The sequence below is a fragment of the Salvia hispanica genome, chromosome 4 (genome assembly GCF_029641045.1).
Source record: "Salvia hispanica isolate PSC_SH4W2 chromosome 4, Shi_PSC_v1, whole genome shotgun sequence".
NCBI classification, from domain to species: Eukaryota; Viridiplantae; Streptophyta; class Magnoliopsida; order Lamiales; family Lamiaceae; genus Salvia; species Salvia hispanica.
Genome location: NC_142695.1, coordinates 41,741,750 through 41,759,138, shown reverse-complemented (window position 1 = coordinate 41,759,138; position 17,389 = coordinate 41,741,750). Strand labels below are relative to the sequence as shown.

At 36.8% G+C, this 17,389-nt stretch overlaps 2 protein-coding genes across 3 annotated transcripts; one reads left to right on the top strand and one right to left on the bottom strand.

The window, feature by feature from the left end:
- Nucleotides 1-4,182: 4,182 nt before the first annotated feature.
- Nucleotides 4,183-6,276, bottom strand: KCO1 (Outward rectifying potassium channel protein). The gene is made up of 3 exons (XM_048089036.2): nucleotides 6,120-6,276; nucleotides 4,827-5,780; nucleotides 4,183-4,476 (listed from the first exon to the last, which is right to left on the bottom strand). The coding sequence occupies exons 2-3, from the start codon at nucleotides 5,729-5,731 to the stop codon at nucleotides 4,314-4,316; spliced, it is 1,068 nt and encodes a 355-aa protein (XP_047944993.1). The 5' UTR covers nucleotides 5,732-5,780; nucleotides 6,120-6,276; the 3' UTR covers nucleotides 4,183-4,313.
- A 4,092-nt stretch (nucleotides 6,277-10,368) lies between these two features.
- On the top strand, nucleotides 10,369-15,771 carry LOC125193690 (DEK domain-containing chromatin-associated protein 1-like). Of its 2 annotated transcripts, none has more exons than XM_048091538.2 (12): nucleotides 10,369-10,503; nucleotides 10,836-11,784; nucleotides 11,899-11,932; nucleotides 12,303-12,382; nucleotides 12,831-12,890; nucleotides 12,990-13,100; nucleotides 13,596-13,676; nucleotides 13,780-13,848; nucleotides 14,291-14,723; nucleotides 14,856-14,968; nucleotides 15,246-15,276; nucleotides 15,380-15,771. In XM_048091538.2, the coding sequence occupies exons 2-12, from the start codon at nucleotides 10,861-10,863 to the stop codon at nucleotides 15,541-15,543; spliced, it is 2,100 nt and encodes a 699-aa protein (XP_047947495.2). In that variant the 5' UTR covers nucleotides 10,369-10,503; nucleotides 10,836-10,860; the 3' UTR covers nucleotides 15,544-15,771. The 2 variants fall into 2 exon arrangements, with proteins under 2 accessions (XP_047947495.2, XP_047947494.2); XM_048091537.2 differs by having other exon boundaries at nucleotides 10,384-10,503; nucleotides 10,619-11,784.
- Nucleotides 15,772-17,389: the final 1,618 nt, after the last annotated feature.

Sequence of the window (17,389 nt, the reverse complement as noted above, 5' to 3'; positions counted from 1 at the left end):
TCTTTGGCCAGAAGCGATAGCCCCCGCCGTTTACCTCATAAACAGACTCCCTACCAAAATCCTAAAAATGAAAACACCCCTTGATATTCTTTCCAAACAAGCCAACATCCCAGAATCCCTTAACATGACACTGAAAGTTTTTGGGTGTACTGCTTATGTTCACATTCCCAAACACGAGAGAACCAAACTTTCCCCATGTGCGACCAAATGTGTCTTTGTGGGTTATGGGGTAAATCAGAAAGGGTACCGATGCTTCGACCCAAACACCAAAAAAATCATCACCACTATAAATTGCAATTTCCTAGAAACCGAGTTCTTTTACACACACCACCTTAACAGTCAGGGGGAGAGAGAACCTGAAAATAATCATGGGGACTGTCTAAGTTGGTTTGTGTCACCTCCAAGCCTTTTGATTGAGGGACCAACAAAGACTGTTCCAGTCACTCCTGCCGAGCAAGCCCTGTCAGAGTCAGCTCATCCGCACCCTACTGTCCCTCCTCAACCGATATCCGAGGTATGTCTGGAACCCGAAGAAAATACTACTGATGATACTAACAGTGCAGAAACTGAGGAAAATGCAGTAGATGGAGATACGGACGGATATATGCTTCCACATCGAATCAATCGGGGAGTTCCACCAAACCGATACTCTCCTGGTAAAATAGGGGCGAAAAGTAGGCATGGAGTGGCAAACTTTGCACAGGCTAATCTGACGAAGATGGCCCGAGCTTTTGCGGCAGCATTATATGAGGAGGAAGAAATACCACAAACTGCCGAAGAAGCAATGAAAATCAAGCATTGGAGAGAGGCGATGTTCACAGAGATGAAAGCCTTAACGATAAACAATACATGGGTTAAAGGGAAGTTGCCAGAAGGAGTCAAGGCAGTGGGTTGCAGATGGGTGTTTACCATCAAACGGAGACCCGGCGGGTCAATTGAGCGATATAAGGCTCGACTTGTGGCGAAAGGATATACATAGACGTACGGAGTTGATTATGAGGAAACATTCTCCCCAGTGGCAAAGATTAATACTGTGAGGGTGCTATTATCCGTCGCAGCAAATAAAGACTGGCCCCTCCACCAATTTGACGTGACAAACGCTTTTCTGCACGGGGAACTACCAAAACCTGTGTACATGATTCCTCCACCGGGGTTTACTGATGATTTCCAACCAGGTGAAGTGTGCAAGCTTGGAAAGACGTTATATGGACTAAAACAGTCTCCAAGGGCGTGGTTTGGTCGATTCACTGAAGTAATGAAGAAGTATGAGTACAAGCAGAGCAACTCAGATCATACATTGTTTATCAAAAAGAAGGATGGAAAGATCACATGTCTAATCATTTATGTAGATGATATGATTATCACTGGGGATGACGGAGAAGAAATAAGTGAACTGCGGAGAAATCTGTTCAAAGAATTTGAAATGAAGGATCTAGGCCCTCTCAAATACTTTCTGGGAATTGAGGTCCTGAGATCGAGACAGGGAATCTTCATCAGCCAAAAGAAGTATGTTCTTGACTTGCTGGCGGAAGTCGGAATGATAGATTGTAAGCCGGCTGACACTCCTATGGTACAAAACCATGGATTGCAGATACTCGAAGGGGCGAAGTTAGCTGATAGGGGGAGATACCAGCGGTTGGTAGGGAAGCTTATCTACCTTTCTCACACTCGACCTGATATAGCATATGCTGTGGGGATAGTCAGCCAATTTATGCATGCACCACAAGAAGATCATTGGGAGGCAGTACTAAGAATAGTTCGGTATCTGAAAGGTACGGTTGAGCATGGGATATTCTTCAAAAAATATGGCCACTTAGAAGTGCATGGATTCACTGATGCAGATTGGGCTGGTAACCCAAATGATAGAAAGTCAACCGCTGGATATTTCACTTTTGTTGGAGGAAATCTAGTCACTTGGAGGAGCAAGAAACATAAAGTAGTTGCACTCTCAAGTGCTGAAGCAGAATTTAGAGGGATTAAGAGTGGTCTTACAGAGATTTTGTGGTTGAAGAGACTCATGACAGAGCTTGACCTTCAGTCGCCGCAACCTTGCAGGTTATTTTGTGATAATAAAGCTGCAATCAGTATTTCAGAAAACCCAGTACAACATGATAGAACTAAGCATGTGTAGGTGGATCGACACTTCATAAAGGAGAATCTTGAAGCTAAGATAATCGAGTTTCCTTATGTCAAGTCAGAAGATCAATTGGCAGATATACTGACAAAGGCTGTGAACTCGAAGTCATTCAAAGAGGCATTGGGCAAGTTAAGTATTCGTAACCCCGTTACTTAACTTGAGGGGGAGTGTTGGAAGATATCGTAGAATATTAGAATTGATCCCTAATTGATCTTCTTCCATAGATAGAGCATAATCCCTGTAAAATAGGCAGAGATTATTTTCTCTAGACCTAAAAATAGGTGAACCATTGTAACAATTATTATTCAAATTTCGATCCCAAACTCTTTCTATAAAAAATGATGGCATTTTATTTCCAATATTTGACTCCAATGTAGATGCGAAATATAAAACATGTTGCGACTGATCCAGAACATGACTAAAGCTATATTATGAAGTGACAAGTAATCCACATCTTGATGCACATGTTTCACCACCGCCGAATGAGATTAATATACAAATCTTTAGTGAAATTCTTTTAAAAAATAACATATCCTCGTATTATTTAAGAATATGAGTGAAAACAGGGGAGTGTTATATTACTAACTCATAACTTAATTGCTAACTACAACAAAATAATAGTCATTAGATATTTAAATTAAGGGCCTTAAATCATTAATCTCTAAATGTCAATACGATCAATGAAAAACGTCAATAAGGATTAAGGCTATAGAATTAATTCCAAAAATATCAATAGGGGTACTAATGACAATTAACTACATGTTTAGTTATAACTAACTTTTAAAAGAAATCCTAAAACTTTAAATTCATATAACATATATCAAATTAAAGATAATTTCATAAGTATTCCAACGATATCATACATGCCTATGTTCCGACGTCAAAATTTGAAAAAAAAATCGAATTTTTTTTTAATTTTTTCGTACAAGTAAAAATGTCAACATACTATATAAAATATGTAAATATAATACATATAGAATGTCAATATAAGCAATGGGTTAACATTCTTAAAGCATTGTGTTGACATTCTCAAAGCATTGTGTTGATATTTTTGAAATACTATATTGACATTTTCATCCAAAACCCTAATTTGAAGTTTTTTTTTATCTTTTTCAATTTTATTAATAAAAACGAAAATTACACGTGCCAAATTGTAGACCACACGTTTTCTAAAATCCTATAGCCTTAAATTAGTTGTAGTTAGCAATTAAATGATGAGTTAGACAATTGATCACTCCCCCGTAAAAACATATGTAGTTTTGGTTTTTAAGTAAAAAGTTGATACAATTAGAGTCAATATTTGATTGGATCAACGGAAATCTTTTCGACCATTGTCTCAAATTCCAAGCATGATACGGAATTCAGCATAAAATTCGAGGTACTAGAGAGAATCGGATACTGTCATCTTAGAATCAAAGCCATTAATATACTGTTAATACTCCTATGATAATGTGGTTTGTATTTTTTTTAGAAAGGTGTTCAATAATGCTTTCCCATTTATCTTGTGGTTAAAGAAAAAACATTTATCAATTAAATTACGCTTGACTGTCATAATGTGTTTTGTATTGGTGGTTAATATTTAAGTAAATATAAAGTGGTGATCTATATTAATATAAACTGTAAATAAGCTGATGTATTGAGCTAGTATTATTGTAAGGTAGTATGCCGCGGCTGCGCATATAGAAAATGACTAATTTTCGTATATGTGCCAAAATAACAAATTAGAACTATATTTTGGGAAACGATGAAGAAATTAAGAGTCATACAACAGCTAGCATATTAGTATTTCGAATCAAAACAGAAGTGTAAATACATTCCTTATTCACAATGAAAAAATAAATGGGGATTGGGGAGAACACAACTTCAAATGAAAGTTAACAGGGGTTTCCAATCACAATCAATTCATCAACCTTGAATGCTAGATCGTAAAGTTCCAAATCACTGGATCAGTTAATCAAAAATTTAACTAAAATCAACGAAAAAAATGTGATTTCTTGAATATATGTTTGGATGTAAAAATGTCAAGTTCTATGATCCAGATCCAATTCCAAATTGTATATTCACATGTATACGACAAGCAAAAGAACTAAACGACGTGTTAACATTATTTTGCCATACAAACTTAAATGTAGAAGAATCGTAGCTTAGGAGTACATGTGAGTGAGAATAGGGATAGTCAGGGTCCGGTTTGACATGATTGGGCAAGACCTATGTCGGAGGTGGACAGAGTCCCAGATTGATCAACATCCAGGTATTCGAACTCGGCCAGCAGAAGAGAGATGTCTTCTTGATTTATCTTCCCCATCTCTTTTAATTTATATATCACAAATTCAGCTGCCCTGCAACGCATCACCAACATAACTTCAATCAAACGGCAATATAAGGATCTCAAATAACTCCAGACAGGTGTATTGACTACCGAATTAAACGACTAAATTTATTTCCTTTCTTGTACAGACTAAGCTAAGCCCCTGATCAGCCTATCAAATTTTATGTTTTTTAGTATCATTAACTACACCTACAAGGCCGATGGTTAATCCCCGAGTATCATTAACTACACCTAGTATGCTCCGGGTTCCTTACAGAAAAGGAATTAGTATTGTACTGCTTCCTAACACACAACTACAAATACATATTTTTAATTGAAAAGGAAATAATCGAAATCATCACTCAGTAGTAAAGAACTTACCCGACAATCCCATTTTCATCGACATCAGCTGCCTCCAAATCAACATTGGTCATCCTCTTGGTTAGGACAAATTTGGCAAGTGCTTTCTGTCTGCTCTCAGTGTTAAGCTCAGCAATGTAACACAAGAACTGTGCCAAACAAACAGTACTAGTTAAGATCCAAAATATAGCAAAGACACGTCCGGCCTTGGTGGAGAAGCTTTTATCTCCATAACCCAAAGTTGTAATAGTCGAGCAAACGCAATAGAATGCATCAACCCAATCCAGTTTCTCAACTTGAGTTAGAAACAATGTGCCAACTACAACGAGTACTACAAAGAGGGCCATCGTCACAAGACACTTATAATGAACTTTGTTGTCCTCCAACTCCTTTTGAATCTCACTCGAGCCAGTTTTTCTGTTCATATGCAGAGCCTTGATCAGCAAGATCTCCTGCTTCTCGACAAGGTGATCCGCCCCTTTACTCACCATCAGGCCAATCAAGACCATTCCCGAGAAGACGAAAGCACAGGCAAGAAGCTTCGAGGCTACACTGTTGGGAACAAGGTCCCCATATCCAACAGTGGTCATGGTCACAATGCAGAAGTAAAGAGAATCAAGAACCCGGTCGACCTTGTCTCCCTTGATCTGGTCCTGAACGAGGTAAAAGCATACGGCACCAATGGCTAGGTAGAGAATCAAGTAAATAAACACCCTTCTGAAACTGGGATTGATGTTAGATAAGGAGGATTCTGGATTTGGAAGGCTCCCATCAGCATTTGTGCTGATCTCCCCAGGAAGGAATTCAGCCAAAGGAGCACTTCTGCAACGGCGATATCTTCGTCTTTTGGGATCAATCTTTTGATCATTCTGAGATGCAGGACTCAGTAGATCTCTTAGTAAGGGCTTTTCATCATCACTGGCCATCCCAACAATCAAATTATTGAATTAAAGAGTTCAAATATTGCTGGTGAACCTGGGTTGAATTAAAGTCAGATACAAAACTCAAACATCAATTAAAGATCAAGCAGCTTAGAATCTCAAAATATTTCTTCTCAACAATCAAAATTAATGAACCCATCACAAATTTCAAATCTATCAGCTATTTTGAGCTAAAAAACTAACGAAACATGCATATTCAAGTGCTGAAATTCAAGCAGCCAACAAGTCAAAATCTGTAAAGTCACTGCCCAAAATTCAAGAAAAAGAGAAGCTAGACACAAAAATCATTCAGTATACTACACAGCGAGATAGAGAGAGAGCTAAATCGAGTGAAAATACAGTGTCATTTGAGAAATTGAAAAATTGGACTTACGAGGAGAGTATGGTGATTTAGTTGCGTCGTCTCCAGAAATTTGTGGAATTTGTTTTCTTGTCTTGATTCAATGCCATCTGCGACTTCTTCTTTTTCTCGTTATTTTTTTGCCGTTTGAAAGGTGCTCCTACAATTATTAATTATTTAGCCAAAGTCATAACATAAGGTTGTTAGACACCTAATTAAATCTATTGAAATCATGAGTTGGCAGTTACACTAGATGACACATGTGACATTGACGTCTGGTTAAGAATTAATAACATTATGAAATTGAGATTTGACTAATATGGTTTCATCTAAATCCAACACAATTCTTGTCGGTTTAGTGGAAATTTAGAAATGTTAGCGTTTCACTGTTTTGTGTGGGATATTTTTCCTTTTACTTTGATATGTAACAATAACGACTAGTTTACCTTACTTTTCCCTTTTGACTTTCAGTCCATTAAATTTTAATTATGCTCTCCTATCATAGAGTGACTACTCCAGTCTATCAATCAACCTAAACGACTCCTTATATTTGAAGAGAAAATCCCAAACCTTACCCATCCAACAAATAAAAGCAGACAGTAATAAAAGTTTGAAAATGAAAACACAACCTGAATAATATTCCACAACTAATATTCAATCTCTTAATTACATATTAAACCAACCAACAAATATAAACTCTGAGAAAATAGACTTCCTCGATTGAAACATCAACAAGATATAAATACTGACTAGTGACCAATCCGGTCTGAGTTCAATGCGTGTGACTCAAATCCTACATCAATACATCATGGAGTATCAGGTATTCCCAACAGTATAAATATGTCCGCAAAGTTAAGCAGATGACAATAACTAATTCTATATCTTATGCTCTCCATTTTGTTTGAAGATCAAGCAAAAAAGCTATTGAAGATTGAAGAACCAATTCATCCACGTGAGTTTTTATATTATTTATGTGTATTCTTTTAGAATGCTATTTTTAGTTTCCTCGTCTATGGAAATTAATATTGATGGATTCTATATTTTTTGAAAATAAATTACTCTTGCTTTAGTTTATCCATTACATCTTCTCTACTCTTTCTCTTGGGCCACAGTGTCGGGAATTCATTGCATTATTTTTCCTTTTGAATATATATACATGACTAGTGCTAAATGATCACATTATAATTAGCCATAAAATTAAAATATTAATAAAAATATGTACTTCTATTGCTGATTCACTTTAATTTATTTCATCTATAAAGCAACACTTTATTTTGGACTATATTATCCTTGTACATTAACACTCCAATAAATAACAAAGCATAAGGTAACCCTCTTTCCAATTCTTTTATGTTGATTTCGTAACACTTTTTTATATTTTTATTTATTATTTTTGTGTTGTTATTTAAATTTTGTGTAAAATTAATTTGAAAGTTACAATATAAATATCTAATGATATTATTATTCAATTGTTACTAATTATTTTTTGTTCTTCTTTATAAAAAGCAAGTCAATTATTAATAATTAGTATTTACATAATTATAACAAATATTATACTAGTATGCAATGCATTTATTAAAAAAGTAATTTAGTCTTAGAGGGGACAATGTTTCAATATTAAAAGTACACATAGAAAATATCATATTCTGGAAACATAAATTAGACAATTGGAAATTCAGACAGTATATTTCATTGATTAATAACAAATATTTATTGTTACAAATAAATTCAATCAGTATAAAATTATATTAATCAAATTTTCAATTTCTCAATCTTACAATTAATAACCGGATTATACACGTTATATATTAAAATAAATAATACGGAGTACACCATATATAAAAATAAAATAAACAAAAAACTAAAAGAGCTTGAAAACAAAAGAAATATAAATAATGGATTATGGAATTTAAATTTACTACTGCAATTAAGTAAAAAGGTAATTGTGTAAGCATTGTTTGAGCATTAAATAAGGTAATTAAATGCTTTTTATTCATAGTATTTATATTTACTAAAATGCCAATTTTATGGCTAGCCATAACGTGGCTGCATAACATTTCCCTTTAATAAATGGAACACTTTAATAAGGTCAATCGAGCTCTTGATGATCTTATAGAATGATTTCAACGTACTCAATCAATCCGATTTCACCGAATTTATTTTGATTCGTCGGGATTAGAAATTACACAACGATTTATGCTCATTTGGTTATGCCAAAGTCTAATGTTAACAAACATGTATTTTATGGATTTCGCTTAACTTTAATTCTTGTATTGTAAAGATAAATTTTCTTCTTAGGGCATTCACAATGGGGCGGACTAAGCCCCACCCTATGTACCGCCACGTCAGCATTTTATCCGTCGCCCCTTCCACCTGCAATGGGGCGGACTATAGCCCGCCCTAAGCATTTTACTTCTATTTTGTATTTATATAATTTATGCAAATATATCAAGCAAAATAAATAAATAAAAACAACACAATTAAGGCAAATCCTACATTTACTTAATTAAAAAAAAGTTACAAAATAAAAAATTTAAAAAAAAAGTGCACTACATATAAAAAACCCCGGCTAGTCTAGAGTAGTCCCAACATGCGGCTGAGGCCATCGATCATCCGCTGGATGCCTTCGATTTGAGTCGGAGCCTGCATCAGGGCGTTGTGCGCGTCCAACAACGTCCTGTAGTCGGAAGAGGCCACCAAATCCGTGTAGGCATGTGACGCAGCCGAAGTCGCGCTCGGGGCCTGGTCAGGCGGCGCCGCGGCGGAGGAGGTTGCCTTGCCCTTGCCCTTGGCAGCCTTGATGCCAGGGGGACGCCGGGACATCGGTGTGCCAGAACTATCATCCTCGAACACCGGATTGTTGAGGTCCATTGGAGATACGCCGCTTTCGCTGCTTGTATAATCAGTGAAGGTGCGCTTCGACGCCCTCTTCTTCGCCGCCGTCGATTGGGGAATCACACCACCAACGAAATTCTGCTTCTCCTTCAAAAGCACCCAGGACTAGTAGTGCTTGAACTCGCCGTACAATGACATGTACGATTGGATTTCTTTGTCACGCACATCCACGAGACTCTCGCCGCTGCCCTGTTCCCTCTCGCACTTGTCGTACTCTCGCCGCTTGGCCTCGTTGTATTTTTTGGCTATGCGCTCTCAATATGCAGTAACCTTCTGGTTGTTGGCGAACACCGGATCCTTTGAAACATCAATCCAACATCTCGTCAAGACGATGCATTCTTCCGGGGCGTAGTTTGTCCTTCCCGGGGCGAACTCTTCACACACCGCCGTTTGTGGCAACTTCTAGGCTCATGCCTTGGTCCGCTTCTTCTTGGTGGCGGAGCCCGACGCGGTGGATCGGCCGCGAGGTGTGGCGGCGGCGGGTGTGCGGTTGGGAGAAGGCTCCATGTCTGACAGCCCGTACGAGTCCGTGCTGAAGTCGGGATCGTACTGGGCGTTGGTGTCGAATGACCGGTATTCATCGGGTTCTGTACCCGACCATCGTGCACCACCGAACATCGGGCTATTCAGACTTGGGTAATCTCCGGGATTCATTTTGTTTAATGTAGAAAATGTAGTGTGAATTTGAGAGTGAAAAGAGTGAAAAATGAAGTGGGGGACGGTGCCACAGTGGGGGACGATGTATCGTCCGTCACATCGTCCGCGATGCCACGGTGGGGGACGATGCGACAGACGCTTTGTCCGTGGACGATGGTTAACCCATCGTCCGTGATGCCACAGTAGCGGACGGTGTATCGTCCGTCACATCGTCCGCCCCATTGTGAATCCTCTTATACGTCAATTTTCAACAATCGAGTCCAAGTTTTTTTTAGCAAAATACTTTTACCATAGAATTTTATTAATGTTGATATAATTTGGATAGCAGAAAAATTAAGGAAAACAACTCAGTAAGAATTCAATGACATAAAAATTAAAAATACAAGGACTCAATAAAATAAAATAAGTACTCCATAAAAGTATAAGGATTTATTAAAAATGCATGCGGACAAATTGATCTTAAAATTATTTTTCCTTGAATAAAAAAAAGAAGAATAAATGAGCAAGTGATGATTTTCTCATTATCTTGAGCGCGCCCAACTAATTCTGTTAAGTCAATGATTTCAGCATTTAATCATTTCAAGAGAATATGTAATCTCAGCCGTCGTTGAAGTTCGATCTTGTCCGTCCACTGTCATTCCGTTTCAGAATCCCGCCTAGTGTCTGACTCCCTCATCCAACGTGGCGTTAAACTGGGTTTAAAATCCGGATTTGAAGTCCGCAGTATAAATTCGGTGCCCGAAAAGGCGTGGATGTGTGCAAAGGTATTTTTTTCTTCTAAAAAATACCAGTGGGGGGAGTGAGCTGCAACTGCAAAGACTTAATTTTTCCCTTCTACATCTTCAAATTGAACTTCTCATTTTCTGTAAGTTATGCTTTAGCTTTTCATCTTCTCATGTAATTAGTGAATTTTAGAACTTAATTTGAGTTTGTTGTTTTTTATGATACACTTCATTGAGTTGAATTTGATTCCTTCGCAGCTTAGGGTTTCGTCTTCTTCTATGAGAATTGTGGATTATATCTTACGATTTTTCTGCTTATGAGTTTTTATTAGTTAGTAGATCTTTGTGAGGGCCTTTAAAATCATGAAGCTTTGAGTCATAAGCGTGTTCGCTAATGCAAAAGTTTGTAAAATTGCTTTTCTTCAATTGGCTCGGTTACTATTTTGATGGTGTGCTGTATATTGGGTTGAGGAAGTGACCGAGCTGGGACTCCAGCTGTAATGGGTGAGGAAGGTGTGGTGTCGGAAAAGCTCGAGCCTGTGGGTAATGTGAAAGTGGAGGTTGAAGAAAAGGCCGATGCCGGGGGAAAGACTGAGGCTGGAAAAGATACGAAATGGGAGCAGCCTGATGGGGTGACAGAAATGGAAGAGGGTAAACAGGATGAAGAGAAAACCGAGGCTCAGCAAATGGATGTAGATAAAGAAGAGGCCAACGGGGAGAAGGCAGAGAGTGAAAAGGTAACAAAAGAAGAAGGAAGTGAAAAAATAGAGAAGCAAGAAGAGACTCACGCTGATGAAGAAGAGCATGAAGCTGTCAAAGATGATGGAGGAAGGGAAGAATTTAAGGATGAAAAAATGGAGGAAGAAGCTGAGGAGGATGCGGGAAAAGTGACTGAGGAAAAGGTTGAGAAGGAGGATGTATCTAAAGAAGAGGAAGATAAGCGAGAAGAGACTGAAGTGCTTGATGAGGAAAAGCATGAAACTGTTAAAGGTGATGGAGGAAAGGAAGAAGTTAGGGATGAAAAAATGGAGGAAGAAGCTGAGGAGGATACGGGAAAAGTGACAGAGGAAAAGGTTGAGGAGGAGGATATATCTAAAGAAGAGGAAGATAATAAGCCAGAGGAGGTAAAGGAAGCGAAAGGCTCAAGGAAGCGCCCTAGATCGAAAACTGGTGGTCGGAGAGGGGACAAGACTACGAAAAAGGAAATTGCAGAGGTGGAAAAGGAACCTGAAAAGGCGGAGGAGCAGATAACCCCAGCTAAGAAGAAGACAAAAGAACCTAAGTCCTCAGTAGAGAAAAGGGAAATTGAGCCCAAAACGCCCTCAGCTTTTTCTAGTGAACGTCCTGTACGCGAAAGGAAATCTGTGGAAAGATTGGTTGCTACTATTGAGAAGGACACCTCTAAGGATTTTCGTATTGTAAAGGTGAAACCTAAGTCTTAGCTTGTTTTTTTATTTTGTTAGCTCTTCTTTGTGGCTTCTAGTTTAGTTATTTGGAATTTAAGTATTAACTTGGTGCACTTTTTTGTTTTGTTTAAGGGTCGTGGAACTGCACTGAAAGATATTCCAAATGGTATGGTGTTTTACTGACTTCTTTGCCTCATCATACCCCATGTTCGACCTCATATGATGTGCATATATTGCAATTCTGCGCACCTAAACTTGTCTCTTTTGTACAATGTACACCACATTCGACCTCATATGATGTGTTTTCTGGCTTTCTATTGAGTGTATGGGTTTTGGTGTTTATGTTTCTTCTGTTCTTTGAAATGTTTGAAGTCCTCTATGCTATATTGCTGTTCAATTTTATTTTTCCTGAAAGCTAGTGTGGATCACATACCTGTAAATTTCTGTTTGATATTTAGAGGATATTTTGTAAAAGGCCGACCTTTCTAGCTTCATGAATGAATTTGTTAATATTCTTGACTTATATGTTCATTCAGTGGCGTATAAATTGTCAAGAAAGAAGACTGAGGAGACTTTCAAAATGCTGCATATGATACTTTTTGGTAGGAGAGGAAAGGTAAGGTATTTTATCTATTTATTTCCAGATGGTCTCTGCATTAGTTAATTTGCCGGTGCTTATCTCATGAAACTTCTAATGCTTTATATCTACAGACTAACTACATTAAGGCATCATATGAGCTTTATCCAGGTCATAAATTCCATTAGAAGGTAGAACTCATGTTTAATAAATTTCAAATCTATCTAGATGTTCCATGGTAGCATGCCTTTTCATCTGTAGCGCTATTTGAGATGAATTAACACCTCTGCATCACCACCATGGGATTTTGGTTTTCTACCAATTTCCAAATTATTGATGGAATAAGACATCTTTAACCATGGTAAATACTAATAAAGGTGAAGTAGGTTTTTACTGCAACCACAGTTTTCATTACTCTGAGCTCTTCTTCCTGCCATTGGAAGTGTTTGTCTTATTCTTACTTTATACATATAATTGACTTGTCCAGGCTGCTCAAGTGAAAAACAACATTTCGAGATTTTCTGGATTTGTTTGGCATGATAATGAGGTCAGACAAACCCTTGACTTAGTGTTGAATTTGCAAGTTCTCTTTTGCCACCACTTCCTAATGGTTTAACATTTAGACTTTGTAATGAAAACTTTGTAGGAAAAGCAAATGAACAGACTCAAAGAAAAACTTGACAAGTATGTCAAGGAGAAACTTCTAGAGTTCTGTGATGTCCTTGACGTTCCAATTTCAAAGGCTAGTGCAAAGAAGGTACACATGTAAATATTAATTTATTTGCTTGCATTTTGAGTGCTAATGTCAATGTTCTTAACAGGAATGCTTGATTTTAACTTGTAAAGTATCTTGATCTAAATATTTTGGTTGTTAGATAATAGAAACATGAATTAAGTTTTTGCTATGAATAGTTATTTGGGTTAATTGCATATAAACCGCCAGCTTTAATTTCTTTGTAAATTTTGCAATGTCCTTTTTTATTTTTGCAATAATGCATGTACCTTCAGTTCATTGCTATAATGCTATTACAACACCAAATCTTGTGAGAAGATTATCATTGTATCTGATCATTGCATGAAAATCAAAGTATTAATGTGAAAATTGAAAACTTGTACAAAACTGGCAAATTATTGTAGTTGGTGACTTTGCAGAAAGTAACCTTTATAAAATTCATATTTACAATCTGCCTTGAGTTGAATTATTACTAATTCTGAATCTTTCCTGATTATCTTCAACTGTTTATTGTTCCAGGAGGATATCATTGTAAAGCTGACGGAATTTTTTATGGAACCTCATGCTTCAACCTCTGATTTGCTTGCTGAAAAAGAGCAGGTCTGTCACTTTATTAACTTTCATAAATTTACTTTGTCAATGTTATTTTCTTCCCCAACCTGACCTATATATGGAAATCATTGTTGTGCTTTCTACAACTAAGGGAGCAAAGAGAAAGAGGAGTAGCAAACCTGCATCAGGGAGTACTACGCCATCTAAAGGTTCAGTTAAGGTACATTTTTTCTCATTGTAATTTTGTTGTCAAAGGTTTTGTCTTTGATTAGCCCAATTTAAGCACCTCAAAACTTAAAGTAGATATTGATTAAACTGGGTTCTGATTTTTGTCTTGTACATATAGTTCTCTTTTTCTATAGCCAAGTCAAACTGTGGGAAGTTAATCAGGTTGTGTGTGGCCAAGGCTACTTTTCTTTTGCAGTAACAGCATGATGGTGCTTTAGGTTTCTATACCTCATTAATGAATCGATGACTCAAGTCAGAAAATATGATACACTGACTAAAAACACCAACGTTAGTTTATCTGTTGAACTTGGCTGTTATATTGACTGAGGGAGGAAAACAAGTTAAAAATGATGTTGGGCATGATATGTGGAATCATGGTAATACATGCTCAATAAACCTACCCTCTTACCAATTTCTGTGCATATGATTTTCAGAGTCGAAAGAAAGTTGAGAGTGATTCTAAAAATCGTGGGGAGGCAAAGAGTGCTTCTCCTGAATCAGAAGATGAATCTGAACAAGATAAAGGTGAAGATTTGAATGGTGATCAGGACGGATCAGAAGAGATGTCTGATGCAAGCGAGGAGATAGGAAGTGAATCTGAAGAGGAGTCAGATGAGGACAAAGGGAAGAAGAAAGCAGGTTTGGCAAAGTCTTCTATTAAAAAAGGCTCTTCTGAGAAACCCAAAACAAAGAAAGTGACAATCTCAAAAAAGACCAGCCCACCACCCAAGAAATTACCAGCAAAATCACCAGACCGCTCTAAAAGCAATAATAATTCAAGTTCAAAGAAGTCTTCAGTTAAGAAGAAGGATGAAACAGTGAAGAAATCATCAATTCCAAAGAAGTTGCCATCAAATGACAGCCCTGGTAAGGCTAGATTATTCTCCTTCCATCTGTTGTGTGCTGATGTTGCACAAGTTGAGAATCCTTGTAACAATGGTCGCAAACCTGTTACATGCATCAGTTTTCTGAAGCTTATTTTGTTTTGTTCAAACACAGGGAAGAAAGTTCTGAAAATAAAACAGAAACCCAAGGAGGAGACACTAGAGCCAAGTGATGATGATCTTAGAAACTCAATCTGTAAGATCCTCCAGAAGGTTGATTTCAATACGGTTAGTTCTAAAAATTTCCCCCTTTTTCTTATGGAAGAAGTTAGATAATGCATACATGTTTCCGCACTTTTATGATCAGCATCATGGTTCAGTCTAAAAACGTGTGCATGTCCAACAACTTGTAGTTTATTCTGTTCTCTCTTGGAGTAAGTTGTAGTTCTCATATTCTAGTTTATTCTGTTCTCTCTGGGCAGGCATAATGCACTTTAATGTCACTACTGAGTCGACATGTTTAGTCTTCTTTTTGTTTATATGCCTGATATTCTCTATTTTGCAGGCTACATTCACTGACATTTTGAAGTTGCTTGGTAAGCTATCCTGTCCTCCCAGCCCTTCCCCAACTATTACAGTATTGTTTTGGTTTGTCAAGCGTTGATGGTAGGATTCCTAACAAAATTTTGATCAATTCAGCAACGGAGTTCGATACCGATCTGGCAGCGAGGAAATCGACAGTAAAGCTGATGATTCAGGAAGAGCTAACAAAACTAGCGGATGCGGATGTCGATGAAGAGGATGAAGGAAATGCAGAGAAGGATGAAAAAGCTCCTTCTGGTAAAGGTGTCAAGGCAACGTAGTGTACACTAACTGAATACCCTTTTTTCTGTAGTACTGTTGTTATGTATGAGTGTTACAGTTTATCGAGCAAGGCAGCTGTAATTTATCAACGTTAGCTAGCATTGTTAATTGCTTACTCAGGTTCCTTAGTTGTTCAGAGTTAACATGTCAAGTTTGTCATGTAAACATTGATAAATTCTCCCCCTTTTGAATTTAATAGGACAGAAAGATGCCAGCTTTTATTTTCAGATTATTTATACTAGTATCATATTCCTACTACTTAGCTAATTACTCCCTCCGTTCCGGATAATTCGGGTCACTTTGACCGGGCACGGGTTTTAAGAATTGTAATGAAAAGTGGGTTGAAAAAGTTAGTAGAATGTGGGTCCTACCTTTATATATTAGTTTTATAATAAAATGTGAGTAGGAATGAGTTAGTGGAATATATGGTACACTACCAAAAATGGTAAAAGTGCGACAAATCAAAATGGAAAACTGAGACATTATCTGGGACGGAGGGAGTATATCTTATTGTTTAACTAATTATATTCTTACTATTTAGTTAATTGTTGTTAACCTAACCCAACCGCACCAAAAAACATTGGACTTCTCTTCTGGCAAAATCATTTCAAAAGGCTGAGATAATGTGTGGCAAATCAGGATTTACAAATTCAACAAAAATGTGTGGATTTCAAATAACCTAAGCTAGAAGAAATAGGATAATTTTGGATTATTCCCATTAAGTTGTGTCCATGTATTGACCTAATAGTAGAATTGATAATGTCTAAGATCAAAGACCTCGGGTTTGAAGATATCGTGACGGGACCTTTACATGTATTGATATTTGTTGAATAGGAAACTGCAAAGTTGGACGAATGAACATTTGGTGAGACGCACTAAGATGGGGATGAAAACCACTTATGTTGATTTTGGATTGGTTGCTTTCAACAACAGTTAAAACACTAAACTATATTGCACCTATATTTATTAGTAGTTTTATAAATTCATATCTTCCACCAACATTGGTGCTCCATCGATTCTCCAAACCCAAGTGGACCAATAATTCTCTCACTCATCAACCCACTCCATTAATCAAATTGCGCCGTCCAAAAATGTTGTTAAGAGTAATATAATTAACTAAAGAAAATCGGTTGATTCCTATCACATATTTAGCGTGGAATGAACTAATCTAGCCGACCAATAACTATTCGAGTTTGAAAGAAAACTTTATTTTATGGAAATAAAGAAATGCATCTAAAATCTAGTAACCTTTGGCCATCACAAACTGAAAATTTATGGCCAGATTCATTCAAGATTTTTGAATGGTTTTCATTGGAAAGAAGTACTCCTATTAGAATAGGAAAAAGATCCTACCTGGATATCTATATTTAAACTCTCAACTTATGAAAGATTTATACTTTAACATGAGCTATGATCACCAAAATCGGAAAGATTTAAGATTCTTTCACAGGTCAGAAATATTTGAAAATAATCCATAACTTTAGGTCATAAAATCACCAACAACATAGTAGAATTAACCAAAAACAAAAGTATCACGTAAGTTCATTGCTATTAGATAAAAATTCACCTCTTTCCCAGTCCACGACAACTCTAAACTCATGAACATCGATCTTCTCAATATTAATTGATTTTATTTTTATAATTTTTTAAAAATCTTTGATCATATCGTATCCAATTGGTCAAAGTTCAGTCTATAAAATATACTACTAGAAGTAATTAAATTATTTTAGATAATGTTTACACTTTGAATCGTTTGTTACGTTAAACAACGCAATACATACAAATCATGTTATGTGAATAATGATAAAAATTTAGGTTAATTATAATTTATAATCCAAGCTTCAA